This window comes from Arabidopsis lyrata (genome assembly GCF_000004255.2).
Source record: "Arabidopsis lyrata subsp. lyrata unplaced genomic scaffold ARALYscaffold_3, whole genome shotgun sequence".
Taxonomy (NCBI): Eukaryota; Viridiplantae; Streptophyta; class Magnoliopsida; order Brassicales; family Brassicaceae; genus Arabidopsis; species Arabidopsis lyrata.
This window is the reverse complement of record NW_003302553.1, coordinates 20,242,708-20,269,780: the sequence shown is the minus strand read 5'-3', so window position 1 is coordinate 20,269,780 and position 27,073 is coordinate 20,242,708. Positions and strand designations below refer to the sequence as shown.

The following is a 27,073-nucleotide window of genomic DNA, read 5'->3' as shown; positions in this document are numbered from 1 at the left end:
CGTTGATCTCTATCAAGAGAGTTTGAAAAGAATCAAGAAGCTCATTTAGTTCATCACGATGGTGAAGAAGATTTCGACCATGAGATAGATGATTATGAGAATTCAATAAACGAAATATCTAAAGACATGGTTCATTAGCCAAATTGCGGGTATAGCTAAATTTAGTGAAGGCTAAGGGTAGGCCCATGGCAGGCCCATATTCCCAAGGGCACGCATCCTCAGATGCTTCATATTCACCCAGCTCAAAGGGGCCTATTGAGTTTCAAAGAAATGTGTTTGAATAGTTTCCACATTGAAACTAAGGGTGAAGGGAACAAAGGATTGCCATATATTACTAAGAGCATCCAAGACCATGAGAAGGTCTTACAGACTATATCCGCGTCATATATCTTTACTATGCCAAGGTCAATATGATAAAGGCTAATAAAGTAAACAAAAGGGTTTACTGAGAAATTCACTAATGGCATGACCGGCTTGGCCAGCCCGGTTCGAATATGATGCGTAAATTAATTCAAAGTTCTAAAGGGCACACCCTTAAAGAAAACCGAGTTTTCCCTAAGCACCACACGTGCATAGCCTGTTCACAAGGGAAGCTTATCACTTGAACTTCACCAGTCAAAGTGTCTAAAGAGACCTTACATTTTCTGGAACGAATTCAAGGAGACATATGTGGTCCGATCCATCCACCTTGTGGAACATTTCGGTACTTCATGGTTTTAATCGATGCATCGACCCGCTGGTCGCATGTTTGTCTTCTAGGAACCAAGCGTTTGTTAGGTTATTGGCCCAAATCATCAGATTGCGAGCCTATTTTCCAGATTTTCCTCTTAAGACCATACGTTTAGATAATGTTAGTGAATTCACTTCCCAAGCATTTAATGACTATTGTATGGCCATGGGGGTAAGTGTGGAACATCCTGTGGCACATGTCCATACACAGAACGGATTAGCTGAATCCCTCATTAAACGAATTCAACTAATTACTCGACCATTACTCATGAGGTCGCAGCTTCCGGTCTCAGCTTGGGGACATGCAGTTTTACACGCTGCTGAACTAATACTCATTCGGCCATCTAGTGAGCATAGATATTCCCCATCCCAATTGCTAACGGGTCATGAGCCAGACGTTTCCCATCTAAAGAAATTTGGGTGTGTCACCTATTTACCCATAGCACCACCACAGAGAGCAAATGATGGGACCTCAAAAGGGGATGGGAATATACGTTAAAAATGATTCTCCCACCATCATTAAGTATCTCGAGCCAAAGGGTGGAGAGACTAACAAGCTGGTCAAAGAACTTACATGGAATCAAACATCCTTCACATGGCAAGATCCTCGGACTCCATCAGAGATCCAAAAGACTATATATCTGCAAAAGCTAGCTAAAACAGTTGCCAAGATTCCTATAATGACCCAAAGAGAGTAACAAAATCGTACATACCAGCTTGTAATGCACCAGTACGTATTGATGTTCACAAGGAACACAATCAAGTTGCTACAGAGGCTACAACACGTAAGAAATGTGGTAGACCCAAAAGGTTCCAAAGACAAGAACCCTCGGAAATCAAAGAAAGGTGCAAGGGAAACCGAGAAGGTTCAAGAAACCATAGACATGGCCGGCTAATAGACATAACCCTAAGGTACCAATCAATGAGGTTTGGGACGCCAAACCTCAAGGTCCTGAAGGTGTAAAGAGATCTCTATAAACTATATCATGTCTAGAATACAATGGAACCGAAAAGATGTCGACATCAATGATAAAATATTTGCGTACAAGGTAGCAACTGAAATGAATGAGGATCATGAGCCCACGTCTATACTAGAGTGCACTCAAAGACCTGATTGATTAAAATGGTACAAGACCATAAAACGTGGAGCTAAGAATCATTAAGAAGAAGAATGTGTTTGGTCCAATACGAAGGACACCATTCAATGTAAAGCCAGTAGGACAAATGAGTCTTTGTGATTATGTGAAATAAACATAGTGAAAGCGTGATATATCAGACACGGCTTGTCGCACAAGGATTCACACAAAGACCAGAAATAGAGGAGATATACTCCCCTGTGGTGGATGCTAAGACATTTAAATTTTTGCTAAGTCTGGCTATATAAAAGAGAAAGATTTGCGGCTAATGGATGTAATGCCTGCATATTTATATAAGTCCACTGGATAATATACGAGATTACCAGAGGGTATTGAGCTCAAAGATAAGAAAGATTTTCGAGAACAGCACTGCATAAGGCTGGACAAATCCTTATATGGACTGAAACAAAGCGGACGTATGTGGTATAACCGGTTAAGCGAATATCTCATCAGAGAAGGCTATAAAAACGATCTGATCAGTCCATGTATTTTTATCAAGAAGTTTGCAAACAAAGGATTTGTAATCATAGAAGTGTATATGAATGATTTAAACCTCTGGGTAATCGCCCAAACAGTTGAGTATATCTAAAGAAAGAATCTCAAATGAAAGACCTAGGCAATAATTAAGTTCTGTTTGGGATTACAACCTGAGTACGTGAATAATGGAATCCTTGTGCATCAAATGGCATACACTGAAAGAGTACTCAAGGAAATTTAATAAGGACCAGGCCCGCCCATTGACCAGGCCCAAGGGTGGTGAGAAGCCTCAGATTGGATAGTGATCCACTCAGTCCGGAAATGCCATACTTCAGTGCCATAGGAGTTCTAATGAATTTTGCTAGACACACTAGACCAAACATTTGTTTTGCCGTGAGTCTCCTGTCTAAATTTAGTTCATGATCAACCCAAAGGCACTGGAAAGGTTTAAAGGAAGGTTTGGTTAAATTTTAAAGTTTATTCTTCCTGCGTTGTTTACTTGGGTTTATTCTATACTGATCTAACCAAAGAAGATCCAATTTGCTTTGGTTTAGTTTGATTTGCTGATGCAGGTTATTCATAAGATCAGATAATGGCATGGTCAATGAATAGGAACTACGTGTGGCTTGATCCTTTCCAAGGGTACGTAGGCAACCTTCCTTAAGGCGCAGCTACTACTACTACTACTACTACTACTACTACTACTACTACTACTACTACTACTACATCAAAGACCATCATATTTGAAGACAACGCAGCCTGTATTGCTCAACTAAAGGATGGCTATATCAAAGGGGATCGAACGAAGCATATTCTGCCTAAGTTCATCTTCACTCATGAATTACAGAAGGACGGTCAGGTCAAAGTTCAACAGATCCGGTCAAGTGAGAATTCAGCCGACCTATTCACCAAATCATTGCTGACTTCAACGTTCCGGAAGCTCATTCATCAGATCGGGATGCGCGGACTTAAGGATCTACAGTGATGCTCAAATCAGGGGGAGTAATGCGTGTTGTACTCTTTTTCCTTTACCATGGTTTTGTCCCACTGGGTTTTCCTGGTAAGGTTTTAATGAGGCAACATTCCCCAGCGCATTATAGAGATCCTGGTTTAGTATCGGGCACGGTTATGTCTTTCAAGGGGAGTGTTATAAACCATATAGATGGACTCCATAACCGGTTCATGGCCCATTAGGGTTTTACCTTATTCTCTGTATCCTGCTATTATCCTTATATATATATCCCCTATCCTATTAATGAAATATACAGTTTACAACAATTAGAACATATAAGAACAATAATTTCATCCCAAACCGAGACTTAGGTAAAGAGGCCACCTAAATGTAACATCAAGTTATACTAGTCTTTGCCGGCGCAAAATCTGATAGTAATTATAAATTTTAAAAAGGCACGAGCACAAATACGAATAACAAACTATAATTGATCGCATTATAACACAAGAAACAACACAGAGTTTAAGCTATTATAATGTAATCTGGAGTGTATTTTTCAAAAATATTATAAATTGGATATTTGGAGGTACATGTAGCCGCCATTAGTTTGACAATTACGTTAATCACGTAGAAAAATAATAATATGAGAAGCCATCTCTATTGAACATGATATCAATTAAATTAATTTTGTTTCATTACAGTACAAAAAAACTGCAACAATAGTCAATATTCATAAAATAATAGGACAACAATTAACTCTTTGCTGCATGAGAAACCGAACCTTTTCCCCACATGAGTTTGATAAATAACAAGGTTTTTTTTTTTGTTTTCTTTCATTTTTGGTGAAAAAATTAGATATGAGAGCTCAAACATAATTATGAATAGATCATAAATTTATTACGTCACAAATAATATGTGTCTTTAATCCCTTTAGAATTATTTTTTTATATACAACCAAGAAATTCTTCTCTATGGATAAAAGAACTAGAGAAGATTAATTAAAGAACTTAGACTATTTATTATTTAAAATCAACAAGTATTCTTTGCTATTGTGATAAATATAACTGAAATTTTGGTAAAAAAAATTTTATTGAGAAGGAAATAGATTCTAAAAAATGCTTACCTGAACCAAAATGTTATTTTAAACCATATGAAAAACTAAACCGAAAAACAAAGTTCTTCTATGTGTCAAAAATTTTAAAATCAATTCTTAGTTTACCATAAAATTCGAATACAAAACAAAGCACATTGGAATTTACAAATGAATTAGTTAAAAAAAAAAAGAAAAAAAAGAAGAGAGACATAGTTTGTCAAAACCGAATCAAGAATAAATGTATCAGTTATGATATTGTTTTTGAAAAATAATGTCTTCCTAATATCAACAAATTAGCTAGAGACTACATTTATTAAGTTATTAGAGACTACATTTACTGAGTTATTCACAAGATAAAAAGTTTACAGGTTCTATTTATACAGATGTAATCTATTCAAAATTTAGTCTGGAAAGATGTAAGGACCAATAATTGTATAAATCCTCTTGATATATAAAATAAACAACTATGAAAAAACTAGAAAAACCAGCCAATTTGGTCTAAAAGAACATGTACAATTGAGAGTTAGAAAAATCACAATAATTAAGTCACGACCCATGAGGTAGGTGAGACTTATAAAGGCATCTCCTAATTCATTCACCATTCATTTTCTCCACCTCTCTCTTCTTTAATCTCTCTAAAGTCAAGCTTTTCTTCTGAAAGGGAACACCTTCCAAGAACCAAGAAAGGCAAAATAAGAACAGAGCATCCAAAGAACAACCCATTAATGGAGATAGAAGTGGCAGTAGCATCAGCAGAACTCAATTTCGACAGCACAACTTCTTCTCCTTACATAACAGCTCCTTCAAGCCCAACTCGATTTGGTAACAACAATGTTTTCTTTTTCAGTGCACCCACAAGTCCTTCTCCTTCCACTTCCTCTAACATACCTTATGATTGGGATGACCAACCAAGAACTCCCAAGAAGAGATCAGCCAGCGATTTCGAAGACGATTTTGAGTTCAATTTCAGTGGTCAATTGGAGAAAACTTCTTTCTCTGCTGCTGATGAGCTCTTTGATGGAGGAAAGATTCGACCTTTAGGGCCACCACTCACTCCTACTGTTTCTTCTCCTAGATCTAGGGATCTTGAGATAGAAGTTTCCGATGATCAAAAAGATCGAGGAAGAGATCGGTCTCCGGGATCTTCTTCTTCGCGTTATGATCGTAAAGGAAGCCGTTCTATGTCTCCGTTGAGAGTTTCAGACATTATGGTTGATGAAGAAGAAGAAGTACAATCAACAAAATTGGTTGCTTCCAACACAAGCAACCAAAAATCCTCTGTTTTCTTGTCAGCGATTTTGTTCCCTGGTCGAGCATATAAGAAGTGGAAACTCAAAGATCTATTGCTGTTCAGGAGCGCATCGGATGGAAGACCGGTTCCGACCAAAGAGTCCTTGAATAGATACGATATACTTACAAAGAAAGAGGCCGAGGATGTGAAAAATTCGAGTATCAGGTCGAGAGAGAGTTGTGAGTCGTCGGTGTCTAGGTCAAGGAGGAGGAACGGAGCCGTGGTATCGGCTCACGAGATGCATTACACTGAGAACAGAGCAGTGTCGGAGGAATTGAAGAGGAAGACATTCTTGCCGTACAAGCAAGGCTGGTTAGGCTGCTTAGGGTTTAACCCTGCGGTCAATGAAATTGCAAGAGTTGGGTCATTGTCACGTGCTTCCTCTTGATCCCTCTTGTACTTTTTTTGTTCTTATATATTATTTCTTTCTTTTTGAACAAAGTTCTTATATATTATTTATTCGCTTTTTTTGGTGGCTTTAAATGTGGTGGTGAGGTTCCATCAAATTGATGGAAAAAGATGATATTGTTTAATTTGTGACGATTGATACAAGTGAATAAAAGAACAAACAAATGTAAAATTTGCCTTGCGATGTCTTTTGGCTATTGTGTTCATTCGACGAAGGATGTCCATCGGATACTAATTGACAATTAAACAAATTTGCCCCACCATAACTAGGCTAGTGAGAGTGCTCATTCTTTTCACGAGCTCCATATTTTATGTGGGCATTAAAAGATTTTAAAACAATCGATGTTAGAATTTCATATCGAAAAAGGATTAATACTACATGTACATCTAAGAATTGTAATGTAAAATAGTTTTTAGTCGTAAATCCATAGTTTCTCCTATAGTGTTAATCGGTATATACTAATCATGTATAGTGTTAATCCAAAGAAATTTGGAATTCAGTTTAAAATGAATAACATCAATGAACTATAATCTAGAAAAGACCATGTTAAGAATCTCACATCATAATCATTTAGATCAATTAACTCGCATTGTTATTTTTATTTGAAACATGAATCAATTATCCCATTTTTTCAAAAAAAAAAAAAAAACAATTATCCCAAAAAAGTTTAATTCGACTAATTTTGTATCATCAAGATACATTTAGTTTTTAGATACTCCACTCCAAATGAACCACATATGTATCTATTTGACTTGGACTATTCTTTAAAATGACTAACTGATAAAGGCTTTTCAATAATGTTTGAATGCTGAGAAATGGTTTTCATTACCATGAGATTGAAAGAAGATAAAGTGACGATAAATGTGTGCTTAATTTACGGAGCCATCAGATCAGTCATCAAGCGACGATTAATGCAAACAATGGATTTTTAGTTTATTGGCAAGAATATATAAGAGCATAAATTGTTCCTAAATTGTTTGAGAATTAAAAAAGTAGTTAAGAATGAAGAAACAATGAGGCTGAGCCGAAAGAGAGAATAGCAAAAGAAGAAATGCAATGCTCCTTAATCATGAGGTTTGTGCAATAATAATGGTAATGATTCTCTTAACAGAATAAAGTCTATGGACCACATATTACAATATTAATAGTTGTTATATAGTTAACATTTGATTAAGTAACTGATTAGTGATTACAACCTAATATGAGTTAATAACTTTAATACTCTCTTTTTATCTTTAACAAGTCTATTGCATCTTATTTGCAATGATGAATCCCAGGAACAACGCCTGGCGTTTCCAAGTTTTCTTACTGTAATTTTTTTTCCTTGATTAATTTACTAAATGGTTTGTACTTTCAGGAAGTAAAAATAGGTTAAAGAAAATTATTGAGATAATGGATTTAATTGATTTTAATTGATGGCACAAAACGGTACAGGTTATTTAGTAAGTATATGACATGGTAAGCAATACCAAAATAGTTTAAAGTAGTACTACAAAATAGTGATAAGAGAAAGCGGTAACAAAAAAAAAAAAGTGATACTTTTAGTAACATTTTTAATGGGTTTGAATAGTAACTCATTATAAAAACGGTACAGAGTATACAGATTTAACAGTTATCAATCATGAAAATATTATCAAAAGCGTTACTGAAGTGGTAGTCCCAATATTGCAGTGATATGAAGTTACCAATTAGAACCGGTATGACAATATATTTGTTAATAGTTACTTCAAATTTTTTTTTTATTAAAAATGTGATCCAAATAAAAATATAATTGAACGGCGACAGATAATATTAAAACTGGATCAGAGAGGTGGGTGACCATTTATTAATATGTTTGATACTACTTTGATTAGACAGGTTCTATGACCATTCTTAATTGTAATTGATGTTTTAATTTTTTTTTGATCAAACAAAAAAACTTGATGTTTTAATTAACTAAAAATACCAAACTCTTTCAATAATTAATTGGAAATGGAGTCCCGGCTATAACACATTTGCAATTTGCAGATGATTCATTATTTTTCTGCCAAACTAACCAAAAAAATTGAGGCCAAAAGATAAACACGAATAAATCATTAATAACTTTTGGCTCAAGAGTTTATGGAGCTACTCAAAATCATCTAAAACATATTCTAGGGATACTATATCATTGTGGAAGGGGAAAATACATTGGTTTACCTGAACAATTTGGTCGGAAAAAAAGAAAAAATGTTTGAATATATTATAGAGCGGGTCAAACAACGTACGTCGACGTTGAGTGCAAAATTTCTGTCCCCAGTGGGTAAAAAAATAATGTTAAAATCTGTAGTTCTTGCTATGCCAATTTACACGATGTCTTGTTTTAAACTACTCAAAAGAGTTATCTCGGAAACTGAAACCTTATTAATGAACTTCTGGTGGAAAAAAGCTCTAAACAAAAGGGAAACCCTTGGATAACTTAGAAAATATTACAATACTCAAAAAGAGAAGGTGGCCTAGGCTTTCGTGACCTCTCGCAAATTCAATGATGCACTTCTAGCAAAACAGGCCTAAAGGCTCATACAATATCCAAACTCCCTCTTTGTCCGTATTATGAAAGCCTGTTACTTCAATGATACCTCGATTTTGGACGCCAAGGAACATCGTTACCAACTTCTTAAGAAAGATACCCGCTACAATGTGGGAAACGGAAAGACAATTCGAATGGGAATCGATAACATCATTAACTCCCATCCGCCTCGGCCTTTAACTACAGACATAACCAACAAAGAGCTCCCATTAAGTCACCCAATCTCGAGTAATGGACCTGTTTTTCTGGGACTACGTCAATCTGGATGATCATGATTACCTCCACCCATTTATCTCCCACGAATCGAAGTGCCAGACAAACTGATCTGGCATTACTACACCTCTCGAGACTATACCGTTTGGTCTGGATACTGGTTATTATCTCACGACCCCGATGAAGTACATGCTCTCCCATCTATCCCACATGGTTTGATTGAACTAAAAACAGAATCTGGAAACTACCTATCATTCCAAATATCAAACATTTCCTTTGGAAAACTCTATCCCGGGCTCTAGCAACGACTACAAGGCTGAACACAAGAGGAATGCGTATTAATTTACTCTACACGCAATGTGGTCGTGAAGAGGAATCAATCAACCATGTTCTGTTTACGTGTCCTTTTGCGACCACGATTTGGCGATTATCAAATTCTCCTGTTTTGCAGTTACATCACTTCTCAAGTGACGCTGAAGACAACATCTAACACATCCTAAATCTCAATCAAAACCAAAGCATTTCGGATGTTCAAAAACTCCTTCCACTGTGGTTACTCTGGCATATTTGGAAAGGTAGGAATAATTTTGTCTTTAACAGATTCCGAGAGAGCCCATCTAAAGTCGTCCTCAAAGCTCAGGCTGAAACGAAAAACTAGATCAACATAACCTCCAATCATAAAAACAAAGCGAGTTCATCAAGTAAGGGACCATCAAAGAAGACAACTTGGACTCCCTCAACATATACAACTGTTAAGTGTAATTTTGATGCGGGGTTTGACGCTCAAACCTTACAAGCTACAGGAGGATAGATCATTAGAGATCAACAAGGGCACCAAAATGTCGGGGATCAGCAAAACTCTATCATGCGTCCAACCCGCTGGAAGCCGAAACAAAATCTTTACTTGCAGCACTTCAACAAACTTGGATACGAGGATTCAAATCGAGATTGTGAAGCTCTCATCAAGATCATCAATGGAAAATCAAAAACCCAGACTATCACAAACTTGGTAGAAGATATCCACCTTTGTGCTTTGAATTTTGAATCTATTTACTTTTGTTTTACGAGAAGACAATGTAATAGTGTGGCTCATAGTCTGGCATAATTGGGTGTAATTCTGAATTTTATTCTGATTTTGTAAACCAGCCAATCTAGCTTAAGGAACATCTGTGTACTGATTGTTAAACTTCAATATAATTCCCTTTTTGACGAGAAAAAAAAAATGTGGACAATGAATGAAAATCTGTACAAAGAAACTGTAAACATGAATTTATTACGTAGAGCTTATTCCTAAGTCTTAAATAAATAAGTTGGATAGGAGTATAAACACTTTTTTTGTCAACATATAAACATTATTGTGTCCAATAATAGCAAAATGTTCTAGTAATACCACTTTTTCACATTCAAAATTACTAAAATAACCGCAGCAAAAAAAAATTACTTCAAAATAATCTTAAATTTTACAAATCACAACAAATATAAATTTTTGTTTGTAAAATTCGAGATTCTTTATCACTGTTGCCGGATTATAGTCCCCGCCACCAAAATTCACCAATAATCAATAACTATATTTAGCAATCACCACTTGAGTTTACCAGAAAATTAAATAAATATTAAAATAACTGTTGTGAAAAAATTACTAAAATAAAATTAGAAAATACTAAAATAACTGTTGTGAAAATTACTAAAATAACCGTAAATTTAAAACACCACAACTAATAGAAAACAAAAGCAAATATCAATAATAAAAATCAAGAATCTTTTATTACTATTGCCGGAATTTAATTACTGTCAGCCGAGTTCACCACAAATCAATCATTTTCGTTAGAAATCTTCTCGTGCGTACATAAGTTGAAGAAAAACTTGGGTGTATAACTGTATATCTTAATTTACTTTGTTTCTTGTTACAAAATAAATATCACGCTGTTTGTACTACAAACAGAACATGATTCTTGCTATTTTTATCATAAATATCAAACCAGTACATAAAATAGAAGATAGTACTAGTCGTGCAGAGTTTTATCTATAACATGAACATATATGAATCTTATTAATCTTATTTTTCTTAATAATCAAATCCAATCTTCTTCTCTTCTACAGTTCAAAAATGTCTCTTATCAATTTTTATTTAGTCTACCAGGTTTTGCGATAGTATGCATTTTTAGTGTTAAACCTCTTGCTAAGATTGGATGTTTCACCTTAACTAGGTAACTAATTATTTATATTTTTTCCCAAAGTTAGTTTACCCTTGGAATGGATAATGATGAAAAGGTTGGTTTTAGTCAATCAGAACATCTTTTGGTTATATCCCTTGTTTGAAAAATCGCTAGGCGCTAGTCGGGCGCTCGGCATGGGCCTAGCGATTAATCGGAAAATCGGATTAAAATCGGGGATTAATCGGGGATTAGTTTTAGGGTTATTTTAATATTTTTAAAATATATTAATCTAATATTGTAAAAATTTATGATTTTTATTACAAATTTATGATTTTTATTAAAATTTGAACACAAGTTATTGTAAAACATCACAAACTCTCCATTCAAATGATTGAATAACAAAAATAAAAAGTTTTTTTATACTTGCAATCTAAAAAATAATCGGGGTATATAAGATTAGGCGGAAAGTAATCGGATTAGGCGGAGAATAATCGGGTTACTGATTTTTTAGGGGATTAGTCATTAATCGAGGCGGATAGGGTGGGCCTAGCGATTAAGCGGGGAGTAATCGGGGCTAGGCGGGGATTTTTAGAACAGGGGTTATATCATCTGCCATTATGTCTCTTCTAATTCTAATTTATTTTCTTAGTGAATAATTTGGAGTTTGGAGGTAATTTATTATTTGACTCACTCCGAATTTTCTTTGGAAGAATTATTTAGATCAATAAGTATTTGAACAATTTAAGTATCCTAACGTTACTTTTTATGTTCTTATCTACATGTTTCCAATACTTTTAAAATGGGAAAATCAAATTTTTAACCCTTATAGTATCACCACCGGGTAACACTTTAAGCCTCGCGCGAAAAAATTTCATTAACATTATAAACATCCAAAATAGTTTTACTAACATTTTAAACTTCTAAATTAGCTATCATGTTTGCACCGTCATAAAAGATGACAGAACGTTAGTGTCTGTCAACCGTACAGTTAATTTATATTTGTTTAATATCGATTTATTTATTTAATTTAAATTTTAATTAATTTATTACTTATTATGATTAACGATTAAGAAAAAAAGTAAAAAAACATTCATCATCTTTGACTACTTACCGTCCGACCACGAAATTTCCAGATTTTTATTCAGTTTGTCTTTATTCACCATTCTTTTGTTGAAATTCATATTACGAGATCCCAATTTATCCACTTGAAGAGTGAAAACGTTTTTGGATCAATCTCTCCCATTAGATTCTTCCGATACAGAGAATGTTTCTTTTTAGCTTCGATACTTTTTTGTTTTTATTCTTCTATTTTAAGCTTTCTTGTATATCAGATTCTACATTCTTTGGTTTAATTTTTATTCTTGTACTTTAAGTTTCTCTTACGCTTCAGTCTCTAGATTTAGAAGTTTATCTGAAAATTTCATGGTCGGACGGTGAATAGACGAAGAAAATGAAGTTTTTGTTTTGTTTTTTAGATTTTTATTAATTGTAGTAAAATTATTTTGGTGGTTTATAGTGTTAATGAAATTATTTCGAGGTTTAAAATGCTATCCGATTAACTTGAAAGGTTAAAATGTGATTTTTCTCTTTTTTATTTGAACAAACAGTTTCCATTACTTTGAAAGAATTTTCATAATGTCAAATGATTTTGGTAAGATTGATTTTCCTACTTGCTATCTTTCCAAAATTTTTGAAAACAATATGTGTCTCAATCTATCATATATAATTTTTGAGAATAGAGAAAAGTAACGATGATCAATATGATGGTCAGATACTTGGATACATAGTTTACCATATAAAAACAGTTCATACATATATATTGTTGGGGTCGGATTCCATCCTTTGGCGCCGAGCCAGACTTAGAGCGCCTCGGGAAACTTTTCAGAGATCACCTCGGGGCGTCGCATCACCCACCTCGGGTTATCCATCTAATCAGTTCGGGTTATCCATCTAATCAGTTCGGGGTGTCCTGCCGGCTCGGGTACCCGAGCCCAATCGTCTTGTGGTACCCGAGCCCATCACCTCGGGGTACCCGAACAAGTCATCTTGGGGTACCCGAGCCCATCACCTCGGGGTACCCGAACCAGCCCTTCCTGGGTACCTGAGCCGATTGCACAAGTTCTCCGAGGCGAAGTCTTCATCATCACCCGAGGCAAGTACTTAATAAATATTTGCCTTCAGAAGTATCATTTCTAAGCAGGACATCATTTCCGATATACCCGGAAATGATAAGAGAGAATCTAGAAGGATCAACTCAAATCAGGAAAATCTTCCAAAGACTCCGAAGAATAAGGAAATTATCCTAATCCGCGATATTCTAGCAGCCTTCAAGATAAATGGAAATCTTCCGAGAATATCGCTGGAGAGGCGGTTTATCATCGCTATATAAAGAGACTCAAGGCTCTCGTAGAGAGGTGGAAAGATCGCTCTAGAATTTAGACTACACAAAGCTCTCAAAGCGCAAACACTCTTTCTTTTAAGATCAAACTCTTGTACGATCAAAGCTATCTTTTTCTTAATAATACCAAGAACACCATCTTTGGTTTCGATCCGCTTTGTTGTTCTTTGAGAATTCTCGCAAGTCGTATCCCTAAATTAAAACCCTAGACAAATCTCGATTGTGTTAGTTTCGACTTCCACAGTTTGGCGCCGTCTGTGGGGTCTACTTTAGAATTCTCTTACCCTAAGACCTTGGCGCAGCAAATCGACGAAATCGCAACCCAAGGGCAACAAAAAACCACGCGTTTCCAGACTCGGCCGCCACGAGCCCGGAGGGACATGCCTGGTCTCAACCCAGAGTCGCAATCTGCGCCGACCCTGCCAGACGCGAGCGTTAGGATGATCCCACCGAGCCAGACGTAGTGGACCTGACGAACGAGCCGGATGGTTTGCGAGACGAGCTTACCCGAGCCGGAGCTAACTCTGCCGAGCGAACTGATCTCACAGATGACGAAGAAACTGAGGAAAACATAAGATGGGCCGAAGAATCCAAAAGAGAAGACGAGCTCAGCAAGATCCGAGCCTCCCTAGCCAAGGCGGAAGCTGATATGAAGCTCGTCAAAACCCAGATACATAGCGTTTCATCCTCTACACCTAACATCGACCGAATTTTGGAGGAATCTCGGAATACGCCTTTCACCAAAAGAATTTCCGAAACAACGATGTCCAATCTAGGGAAGTTCAAAATCAACTCTTACAACGGATCAACCGACCCGAAAGGTCACATTAAATCATTCGTGATATCCGTGCCCCGAGCCAGGTTCAAGCTCGGGGAGAAGGATGCTGGTCTATGCTTACTATTCGTGGAACACCTCAAGGGACCCGCGTTAGAGCGGTTTTCGAGGTTGGAACGAAACTCGATTGACAGTTTCCACGAGCTGTCGACACTTTTCCTCAAGCAATACTCCGTGCTCATCGACCCCGGAACCTCCGACGCAGATCTGTGGTCTCTGTCTCAATAACCCACCGAGCCGTTGAGAGATTTCCTCACAACTTTCAAATCGACGTTAGCCAAGGTCGAAGGAATCACAGATGTAGCCGCCCTTTCGGCTTTGAAGAAAGCTCTCTGGTACAAGTCAGAATTCAGGAAAGAGTTGAACCTGTCCAAACCAACAACAATTCGCGACGCGCTGCACCGAGCCTCGGATTTCGTCGCCCATGAAGAAGAGATGGCGCTGCTAGCAAAGAGGCATGAGCCAACGAAACAGACGCCCCTAGCTGGGAAGACCCAAGCGACACCTTCGGTCCAGAAGAAGACGCGTGAGAGTGGGACGTATACGCATCACGAGGGGCGCAATTTCTCGGGGTACCATAACTACTAGATTGACACGCCCCAAGGCCGAGGTTGCGGCCAAGGCCGAGGCTGTGGGCGAGGAAGAGAATCCTTCACCTGGACAAGGGATCAACCATCGAGCAATGATCAAGAATATTGCGAACAACACAAAATCTTCTGCCAACATACCTCGAGATGCCGAAGCCTCGGCGCTAAGTTAGTAACTAAATTCCTAGCTGGAGAGCTCGGGACGAACGTCACGCTTAAGGACCTCGAGCCAGAGCCAGAGCCCGAACAAACCAACCCGAGAAGAGACCCCGAGCCAAGAAATCAGGAGTCTCAGAAAAGAACCCGGGGGACGCAAGACGAAGACAGAGACAATACACGGCAAAAACTCCTCACCATAATGGGTGGATCGCCGTACTGTCCTGACACCGTAGCGGCAATCAAAGCTTATCAACGCCGAGCCGAGGCGCCTAGCAACTGGACAAGACCCTTCGATCGACCTAACGACGTGATCACATTCGAGGAAAGCGAGACGAACGGGCTCGACATGCCTCATAACGATCCACTCGTCATCACATTAGCGATAGGAGACCATGACATTTACCGAATATTGATCGACACCGGCAGTACCATCGACGTGATCTTCCGCGAGACGCTCCGACAGATGAACATCGATATGTCACAGGTAACTCCGACCCCGAGGCCTGTCCTCGGATTTTCAGGGGAAAATTTGATGACGCTTGGAACCATCCAATTACCAGTCCGAGCCGGCGGGGTGACAAAGATAGTCAACTTCTCGGTCACCGATCAACCTACCATCTACAACGTCATAATGGGAACGCCGTGGCTAAATCTAATGCGAGCCGTCGCTTCAACATATCATCTGTGTGTCAAATTTCCGACTCCTAGTGGCGTAAAAACGATCTGGGGCAGTCAGAAAAATTCACGGATGTGTTTTATGGCAGCGCACAAACTCCGAAACCCTGTCACCGAAGCGAAGGCCGAAACTGACCACAAGAAGTCGAAACTTGGCTGGAACGAAGAGAAGGCTATATCTAAACAGTTATAGCAATTACAGATCGAGGAGGCACGCGAAGAGAAGAAGCCTACCTCGGATCCAGTAATCTCCATCAGTCTTGACGACGAACGACCTGAGCGATGCGTGGAGATCGGCAGCGACATAACCGAGGAAATTAAGACCGAGCTCATCTCATTTCTCAAGGAGAACATCAATACATTCGCCTGGTCGGCTGAAGATCTACCTGGAGTAAGCATCGACGTAATCTGCCACGAGCTGAATGTTGACCCATCTTTCAAGCCCATCAAGCAGAAGCGAAGAAAATTGGGTCGGGATCGCGCAGATGCCGTGAATGCCGAAGTAGAAAAGCTCCTGAAGATCGGCTCGATCTCCGAAGCAAGATATCCAGACTGGTTAGCGAATCCTGTCGTGGTAAAAAAGAAGAACGGCAAGTGGAGGGTCTGCGTCGACTTCACCGACCTGAACAAAGCTTGTCCTAAAGACAGTTTTCTGCTCCCACATATCGATCGCTTAGTGGAAGCAACTGCGGGAAATAAGTTGATATCGTTCATAGATGCTTTCGCGGGATACAATCAGATTCTCATGCACCCCGACGATCGCGAGAAGACAGCATTTATCACAGACCGAGGTATCTATTGTTACAAAGTCATGCCCTTCGGACTCAAGAACGCTGGCGCAACGTACCAACGGCTCGTCAACAGGATGTTCTCCGAGCAGCTCGGGAAAACGATGGAAGTTTATATCGACGACATGCTAGAAAAATCTAGATTGTGTTAGTTTCGACTTCCACAGTCAAATCCCTCGAAGAAAACAACCACATAGCTCATCTACGCGACTGTTTTCGCTAGCTTAATAAACACAACATGAAGCTCAACCCAGCAAAATGTCGTTTTGCGGTAAAATCAGGGGAATTCCTCGGATATCTCGTAACTCACCGAGGCATCGAGGCGAATCCAAAGCAAATCGATGCTTTACTAAACATGCCTTCGCCGCAGAACAAGCGAGAAGTTCAACGTCTCACCGGGAGAGTTGCAGCCTTGAACCGATTCATCTCCCGTTCAACCGATAAATGCCTGCCTTTCTACGATACTCTGCGTGGAAACAAGAAGTTCGAATGGACCGATCGCTGCGAAGAAGCTTTCCAGGAACTAAAGAAGTATCTGGCTAATCCACCGGTGTTAGCAAAACCAGTCCCAGGCGAACCGTTGTTCCTGTACATCGCCGTCTCGGACACAGCAGTAAGTGGGGTCATAGTCAGAGAAGACAAAGGGGAACAATAAATTCAATGGAGAATACGCGGCTCGCGATGAACGACTCCCAGCTCGTGGCCAATCAATTCAACGGAGAATACGCGGCTCGCGATGAACGAATTGAAGCATATCTTGCCCTTATGCAAGACTTAGCAAAACAGTTCGGAGAATTCGAGTTGACCAGAATCCCGCGAGGCGAGAACACGTCAGCCGACGCGTTGGCTGCCCTAGCATCAACCTCCGATCCAAATCTGAAGAGAATCATACCAGTTGAGTTCATCGAAAAGCCGAGTATTGAAGACAAAATCAAGGATCAAATACTAACGGCTCGGGAGATAGAAGACTCGACCGAGCCCAAATACGGAAGTGACGCCAAATGGATCGGAGCCATCCGAAGTTACATAGCCGACGGAGAAGTGCCTACCGAAAAATGGGCAGCTCGGAAGCTTAAGGCAAAAGCGGCTCGGTATACTCTGATCGACGGAGAGCTCTTTAAGTGGCGGTTCTCAGGACCCCTACTAATCTGTGTCGAAGGAAACGAAGCTCGAAGAGTCATGGAAGAAGTACACGGCGGATCTTGTGGAAATCACTCTGGCGGGAAAGCCCTAGCTATAAAGATCAAACGACACGGGTATTTTTGGCCAACAATGGTAAGGGATTGTGAAAAGTTCTCTCGACGATGCGACAAATGTCAGAGACACGCATCAACAATTCACCAACCCGCCGAGCTCCTCTCTTCCATCACCTCGCCTTACCCCTTCATGCGCTGGTCCATGGACATTATCGGACCTCTACACAACTCCAAGCAGAAGAAGCTCGTCCTAGTATTAACAGACTACTTCTCGAAATGGATCGAGGCAGACTCCTACGCCATCATCAAAGACGCACAGGTCGAGAACTTCGTCTAGAAGAACATCATATGTCGCCACGGGATACCTTACGAGATCGTTACAGACAACAGATCGCAATTCATTTCGGCTCGGTTCGAAGGATTCTGCGAGAAATGGGGAATTCGTCTCAGCAAGTCCACGCCTCGGTATCCTCAGGGAAACGGACAGGCAGAAGCAGCAAACAAGACGAAGTAAAAAGTAATTTATTTAATTTAAATTTTAATTAATTTATTACTTATTATGATTAACGATTAAGAAAAAAAGTAAAAAAACATTCATCATCTTTGACTACTTACCGTCCGACCACGAAATTTCCAGATTTTTATTCAGTTTGTCTTTATTCACCATTCTTTTGTTGAAATTCGTATTACGAGATCCCAATTTATCCACTTGAAGAGTGAAAACGTTTTTAGATCAATCTCTCCCATTAGATTCTTCCGATACAGAGAATGTTTCTTTTTAGCTTCGATATTTTTTTGTTTTTATTCTTCTATTTTAAGCTTTCTTGTATATCAGATTCTACATTCTTTGGTTTAATTTTTATTCTTGTACTTTAAGTTTCTCTTACGCTTCAGTCTCTAGTTTTAGAAGTTTATCTGAAAATTTCATGGTCGGACGGTGAATAGACGAAGAAAATGAAGTTTTTGTTTTGTTTTTTAGATTTTTATTAATTGTAGTAAAATTATTTTGGTGGTTTATAGTGTTAATGAAATTATTTCGAGGTTTAAAATGCTATCCGATTAACTTGAAAGGTTAAAATGTGATTTTTCTCTTTTTTATTTGAGCAAACAGTTTCCATTACTTTGAAAGAATTTTCATAATGTCAAATGATTTTGGTAAGATTGGTTTTCCTACTCACTATCTTTCCAAAATTTTTGAAAACAATATGTGTCTCAATCTATCATATATAATTTTTGAGAATAGAGAAAAGTAACGATGATCAATATGATGGTCAGATACTTGGATACATAGTTTACCATATAAAAATAGTTCATACATATATATTGTTGGGGTCGGATTCCATCCTTTGGAGCCAGACTTAGAGCGCCTCGGGAAACTTTTCAGAGATCACCTCAGGGCGTCGCATCATCCACCTTGGGTTATCCATCTAATCAGTTCGGGTTATCCATCTAATAGTTCGGGGTGTCCTGCCAGCTCGGGTACCCGAGCCCAGTCGTCTTGTGGTACCCGAGCCCATCACCTCGGGGTACCCGAACAAGTCATCTTGGGGTACCCGAGCCCATCAAGATAAATGGAAATCTAGCCGCCTTCAAGATATTCTAGCCGCCTTCAAGATAAATGGAAATCTTCCGAGAATATCGCTGGAGAGGCGGTTTATCATCTCTATATAAAGAGACTCAAGGCTCTCGTAGAGAGGTGGAAAGATCGCTCTAGAATTTAGACTACACTTAAATCATCCCAATTTAAACAACGATGTCCAATCTGGGGAAGTTCAAAATCGACTCTTACAACGGATCAACCGACCCGAAAGGTCACATTAAATCATTCGTGATATCCGTGGCCCGAGCCAGGTTTAAGCCCGGGGAGAAGGATGCTGGTCTATGCTTACTATTTGTGGAACACCTCAAGGGACCCACGTTAGAGTGGTTTTCGAGTTTGGAACGAAACTCGATTGACAGTTTCGACGAGCTGTCGACACTTTTCCTCAAGCAATACTCCGTGCTCAACGACCACGGAACCTCCGACGCAGATCTGTGGTCTCTGTCTCAATAACCCACCGAGCCGTTGAGAGATTTCCTCACAACTTTCAAATCGACGTTAGCCAAGGTCGAAGGAATCACAGATGTAGCCGCCCTTTCGGCTTTGAAGAAATCTCTCTGGTACAAGTAAGAATTTAGGAAAGAGTTGAACTTATCTAAGCCTACCACAATTCGCGATGCATTACATCGAGCTTCAGATTTTGTCGCCCACAAAGAAGAAATGGAGTTGTTAGCAAAACGGCACGAGCCGACGAAGCAGTTGGCCCGAGCCGACGAAGCACAAGCAAGTCCGCCGATCCATAACAAGACGAATCAAAGCAAAACATATACCCACCACAAGGAGCGCGATTCCGTAGAAGCTCATAACTACCAAATCGATGCAGGCCAAGGACGAGGAAGAGACTCTTTTACTTGGACAAGAAGTCAACCACCATATGACGAACAAGAGTATTGTGAGCATCACAAGACCTTTGGACATCACATGTCTAGATGCCGAAGTCTCGGAGCAAAGTTAGCGGCCAAATTTCTAGCCGGAGAGCTCGGGACGAACATAACCCTCAAAGATCTGGAGCCGGAGCAGGGTCAGCCTGAGCAGGCTGATGCAGCAAGATCATCCCGAACCGAGGAACCACGAAGCTCCAAAGAGAACCCGAGAAATGCTCGATGATGATCGCGATGGCACACGACAGAAGGTGCTCACTATAATGGGTGGATCATCGTACTGCCTCGATACCGTAGCAGCAATCAAGGCCTATCAACGACGAGCCGAGGCGCCCAGCAACTGGTCAAGACCATTCGACCGGCCGAACGACATGGTCACGTTCGAAGAGAGTGAAACAAACGGGCTCGACATACCTCACAATGATCCCCTCATTATCATCCTAGCCATAGGAGACCACGATGTATCAAGAGTTTGATCGTAAAAAAAAGAGTGGTATATGAGACCCTATAAGATGGCGCAGGCCTCGGGTCGTGATCTGAGATAAGGCTATCTTGTACGACCATAGAAACGCCAAAATTGGCCGCGGGATAGGGAGCCAAAGGTAGCAGTGGTAAAAGAACCCCTCGTAAAGGGTGAAAAACCCCTCGGGTGGATCATCTGCTCGCTCATCCCGAGTTGGAAGCCTCAGTTCAATCCCCTCGCTAAAGCCGAACCGAGCTTTAAGATCCTGAAGGGAATCTTCCGTACATAGGGTGGAACCCGGAGGATCGGGTTTCTTCGCCTTCTTGGCTCGTCTTTTCTTCCGTTGACCCTTGGCTACTTAAACTTTCGCCTGAGGCAACCTTGCTGCCTCGTCAGAGTCATAGTAGACCTCCTCGGCCTTTATAGAAGGCAAAGGTGGCTCAGACGACTTTTCCTAACAAGTGCCTCCTCGGGTTCCTCTGGTAAGTCAAGCTCCCGAGCAATATCCGCCGCGGCATCCTCCCGAGCCACGAAACGGCTCGGATCTTTTTGATTGTGAGAAGATTCATCGTCGCTATCCCGACGCGTGATGTCCGCCTCAGGGTCACTAGAAGAACTCCAAACCATCTTTCTATTATAGACAGGAAGATTGTCGCCTCGGGACGAACCACTGGAATCAGAGAGAGACATTTTCTGGCTCGGACAACTGAAGTAGTTGATCGGAAAAGCAAAACTTGGCAGATCGGAGAAATCAACCTAGATCTAATAACGGCGGCGCTACAACGGAAGTAAAACGGAAAAAGTAGAAAATGGAAGAAATCAAGATCAGAGAGAAGAGAACGAACCTTGGAAAATTTTCCTTTGCAATTGCGAAATGAGAGAATGAGTCAGAGACTTAACATTTATAGGAATTTAGGGCGCGTCGGATACGTACGAGCCAAATAAAACACACCGTGTCCGCATCTAAGGCGCGTCGGGCACGCGCGAATTGAATAGGATGCTTCACATCCACACGAATCTCGGGAATCAGCGGAGGACCTTTTCACTTCTCGAGAAGGAATCCCAACCGTCACACGCCAAGAGAAGATGAAACGACAAAGGAATTCGAATCGCCAAAAAATCTACATCATGAAAGGGACCGAACTGTCCGAAGTAAACGGCTCGGCCCAATTGTCATAAAGCTCGTCACACTTTGATTCTCCAAACTAACAAGTTGGGGGGCTAACTGTTGGGGTCGGATTCCATCCTTTGGCGCCGAGCCAGACTTAGAGCGCCTCGGGAAACTTTTTAGAGATCACCTCGGGGCGTCGCATCATCCACCTCGGGTTATCCATCTAATCAGTTCGGGTTATTCATCTAATCAGTTCGGGGTGTCCTGCCAGCTCGGGTACCCGAGCCCAGTCGTCTTGTGGTACCCGAGCCCATCACCTCGGGGTACCCGAACAAGTCATCGGGTACCTCGGGGTACCCGAACAAGTCATCTTGGGGTACCCGAGCCCATCACCTCGGGGTACCCGAACCAGCTCTTCCTGGGTACCCGAACCAGCCCTTCCTGGGTACCCGAGCCGATTGCACAAGTTCTCCGAGGCGAAGTCTTCATCATCACCCAAGGCAAGTACTTAATAAATATTTGCTTTCAGAAGTATCATTTCTAAGCAGGACATCATTTCCGATATACCCGGAAATGATAAGAGAGAATCTAGAAGGATCAACTCAAATCAGGAAAATCTTCCAAAGACTCCGAAGAATAAGGAAATTATCCTAATCCGCGATATTCTAGCCGCCTTCAAGATAAATGGAAATCTTCCGAGAATATCGCTGGAGAGGCGGTTTATCATCGCTATATAAAGAGACTCAAGGCTCTCGTAGAGAGGTGGAAAGATCGCTTTAGAATTTAGACTACACAAAGCTCTCAAAGCGCAAACACTCTTTCTTTTACGATCAAACTCTTGTACGATCAAAGCTATCTTTTTCTTAATAATACCAAGAACACCATCTTTGGTTTCGATCCGCTTTGTTGTTCTTTGAGAATTCTCGCAAGTCGTATCCCTAAATTAAAACCATAGACAAATCTCGATTGTGTTAGTTTCTACTTCCATATATATATTTCAGTGCTAAAGTTGATTTCATATTTTTTAAAAACTTGTTCAACATATATCATTTCATTCCAAGAGTAAGACTAACAAAAACAAAATTGAGATATTCTACAAAAAAAAGAAGTTAATATCGTAAGTTATTCACGCAGTTCATGGCGATTTTCCAAATATCAAACTAGAGAATGCAGTCAATATTATAGGAATAAGTGCCCCTCTCCAAATTCTATGATAAATGAAAGAAATTTATCTCATAAGATTGAGTCATTAATCCTTTTTAAAACAATTTTTAACTTAATTAGGGGAGGACCAGCGATACTTGCGTTTTTTTTTTTAAATTTTGTATTGTAAATAAATATATATTTAGATCTTCAATTCTACTATCAATCTCTCTTTCATTTTTAATAATTTTTTTTTTCTTTATGATCCTAGTATCTCTTTCCATCTATTGTTTCTTCAAATATTTACTTGTTTTTCATACTCTAGTTCATCCAAATTATTTTGATGTTGTAAAATTAACTTTTTCAATTTACCATTTTAAGTTTTTTTTTCTCATATCTTTCAATGATTCCATCTATCTTTTCACGTCTTTAAATTTTCTTATCTTTTTGTTTCCGTATTTTGTTCTGCTTTTTTGTCGTTTTTTTCTCTATTTTTGATCATTTGCAATCTCTTTAATTATTTATTGAATGTTATTTTGTGTCTATGATTTTCTAGTTCTGGCTTTTCTTCTTTAGTTGTTGAAAACTTTCTAAACCTATTGTTTTTATTTTTGGTCTTATAACTTAATTTTTTTTTCTTTACTTTCATTGAGATTAAATTATCTTCGTTATAGTTTGAAGACGACAATTAAATCACCTAGAAAACAATGAAAAGACACACTTAAAATCTTAATTTTTTTGTATTTAAACGTTTAGATATGTTGTTTCTGAATTAAATTTGAGTTTCGTTTATTTTATGCTTCTACTTTAGTGACTTTTAACATAGTTAAATTCAAAATTTTATAGCTTTAATATGCATTAATAGTTGGACACATGTTAAATTTTTTATTTGCTTTCAAATGATGAAGTGTCATCCCCGAATAATTCTTTAATCTATTATATATATGATTACTTACTGAGTTATAACTTACAAGATAAGATTTTCGATAAAAGCTTTTATAAGATAAAATATTATTGCAAATCACTCCACAATTGAAAATATAAATATTTATTTAATAATAATTAGTGAAAAAACTTATAGAACTAAATAATATCACCAAACAACAAATGCTCTATATGAATATATATTTCTTAAAGTAAATTACCTTAAATGTTAACATAAAGATTAAATTTTGATAATGTCCATAATTTCAATTACCGAATCCAGGTATATGTCAGGAAATCAAATTTTACCAAAGAAATAAAGGTGTTTTCAGGGAAAGAAATGAATAATTATAGATTCTTTTATTTATAAATATTTAATATAATATCAAATACATAACATAAAGTAGATTTTTTTCCTTTCGTATTTAAAGATTAGTTTCCGTTTTTGAAGTTAATATCTATATTATTTAATCTAGATTTTTATATAAAAGGGTAAGCCAAACAATATAAAATATACTCTATCTATCATTTGAAATGTCTTCTATTCCAAATAAGTTCAATCTTCATTGTGATGATACTAACAATCGTGGTTTTTCCTCCAAACAAATGAATCAAAATTCCAAAATAGTTCAATCGATGTTCATTACCTCGGATCACACAAACCATGGTGATTTGTTTTCCTCATCTCCTTCTTTAACTTTTTTTCAAAATTCACATGTTTCTTCATCTTCATTTGGATTTAAAAATTCACATGTGAAAAATCAAATGATGAGGAGAAACATAATTTCTGGTGACAATTATTTTCCTATAAAAAACAATCCTCATTTTACCAGAGTTTCTTTCACACAAAGCATTACAAATAGGTATACCGCTATTGTTCCTACTAATACACTTGACATTGTACAATATGATATTCAACGTGTCAAACGTGCCATGTATTCCAAAACTAATATTTGGAATCCTAAATTTTTTCCTCCAAATATTTTTGATAAACAGTGTGAACTTTTGAATCCTAAACCTCTTAATGTCATTGTTCCGCGTCAAGATTCTGCATATTCTCAACATTTAGACATGTTTTCATTGTCATCAAAACACAACTACAACCAACGTGTTCCTCAATATGGTTCTTTTTTGAAGAAAATCTTGAAACCAACCAAGTTTTTTGGAACAAGTACTGATTATATTGAGTCTGAAGAAAATGAGAAAAGTAACGATGATCAGTATGATGGTCGGACACATAGTCTACCATATGAAAAATATGGTCCATATACATGTCCCAAGTGCAATGGCGTATTCGATACTTCTCAAAAATTTGCTGCACATATGTCATCTCACTACAAGAATGAAACGAGCGAAGAAAGAGAACATAGACTTCGTGCAAAGAACAAAAGAAAATATTGTAAACTAAATCACGAAATTCATGGTGAGTCTCAAAAGTCTAAACAAGAGGATGTAGTCAACAACGGTGAAAAAAATGACGATAAAGCTTTCCAACATCTTGTGATCGTAAAAGAAGAGCTTGACTAGGATTGTATTTCCTTAATATCTTATTTCAATATATTCTATTCAGAAATGCTTATTTGTCTTCTCATTCTTGTGTTTCATTATATTTGTTGTTATAATTCCGAAACCGAAACTGAACCAAATTGAATTCTCGGATCATATATATAATAAGAGAGTTTTTCTCATTTTATTTAAGGTATACACATCATCAAAAGAATAAATTCCATTAAAAACCAAAATTAAATTACCCAATTAACTTAAATAGTTTTAATAAAAAATACAAAAAAATATAAAGCATGATCATAACAAATTAATAAATAATACAACTAAGAATATATAAAAATGCATTGAGATTGGATGAATAGAAATAGAGATAGTGAAAATTTACCTTTTACTTGTAATTTATTTTTGTTTCGCTTACATTTTTTTTTTTTTGCTTTTAAACAATAATTAGCAAACTTTATATTTTGGTAATTCAGAACAACTACAACGTAATAATAAAATTGAAAAACAAAATTACTATTCATACAAATACATTATAAACCTACACTACAATATGAGATTATATTTTTGACAAAAAAAAATGATTTATCTTTCATAAGAATTAAACTTGTTATTGCTTTACATACAGTATTTTAGGTGGAAAAAATTAATTGTTATTACATCGAAAAAGTTCATGAATAAAAAATGATTAAAGATATATTTGTAAGAGTCGAAGAAAATTACAAAGTTCACTGGACATAAAATAATATTTCAAAACATTTCTTAATAATAGTGTCTCATCAGATTTCACTAGCAGATTGTTAGTCCGTCATTGGACAGGTTCCAGTACCGACACATTGAAGAGGCGAGTTTCTTGGAGTTGTTTAGCTGGGATGCGGAGGCGGGGCCGAGTGTCCCAACGTCTGTTTTTGAAGTCTCTCCGACTACACCGGGGAGGATTGCAAATCCGAGTGTTCCTGAGATTGAGATGGATCCAGGATAGGATGATGGTGTGATTGCTTCGTTCACATATTACTTGGAGGACAAGGAAGAGAGTGTGGAGACGCCTATTCCTGTCATTGACTTGGAGGAGTATGAGATGGTTGATTCAGAGGCTAAGCCGGAGATGACTATGTGGGAAGATTACCTTATCCTTCCCGATAGTCTGGTTTAGACCCTTCCTGGATTCGAATATGTGATTTCTCTGATTGTGTTTCCTGATGATGATCAAGTTGTCTCGAGTGAACTTGTGGTGTCGCCGTTGGTTCCATCTTTTACCTATCTGACCCTTTCGGATTCTCCGCTTACCTCAATTTAAAGGTAGTATGATGTTATCAGACAGGGTTATACCCTGAGGCCTAAGACAGAGGTGCCTTTGGCTCCAACTCCCGTGCAGTGGGAGCCATTTTGCTACAATTGCAGGGAGATGGGTCATTACTCGAGGGAGTGCCGTTTCTATCGTCCATAGGAGATCCGGCCATCAGATTCTTGACTGGTGACGGGACTGGGCATTATGCCAGTTCGTGTCCGACAGTTAGAGTTGGACCTTCCGGGAAGCATCTCGAGTGTTTACCTCTGCACCGACTACTAACTACTGGTCCAAGCCAGGATGTCCGTGTATTATGTGTAGATATAGGTATGGTAGACCCATAACGGGTCCATGGCGAAGGTATGTAGATTTCTAACCCTTTCTTTGGTAGTAAAGTCGGCTTTAGAAGCCTAGTTTGACGAATAAAAACCTTCTCCCACTTTTGTAACCTTAGGATGGTTTGTAGTTGTATACTTAAAATTGATGATGTATGTATAATATAAAACCTTAGTCTT

The 27,073-nt window shown here is 38.5% G+C and overlaps 2 protein-coding genes across 2 annotated transcripts; both read left to right on the top strand.

Annotated features, from left to right (window-relative positions):
- The first annotated feature begins 4,773 nt into the window (after positions 1-4,773).
- LOC9322043 lies at positions 4,774-6,145 on the top strand. Its single transcript, XM_021030349.1, has one exon. The coding sequence runs from the start codon at positions 5,113-5,115 to the stop codon at positions 6,064-6,066; it is 954 nt and encodes a 317-aa protein (XP_020886008.1). The 5' UTR covers positions 4,774-5,112; the 3' UTR covers positions 6,067-6,145.
- A 17,957-nt stretch (positions 6,146-24,102) lies between these two features.
- Positions 24,103-25,450, top strand: LOC9319985. Its single transcript, XM_002885930.2, has one exon. The coding sequence runs from the start codon at positions 24,299-24,301 to the stop codon at positions 25,289-25,291; it is 993 nt and encodes a 330-aa protein (XP_002885976.1). The 5' UTR covers positions 24,103-24,298; the 3' UTR covers positions 25,292-25,450.
- The last annotated feature ends 1,623 nt before the right edge of the window (positions 25,451-27,073 follow it).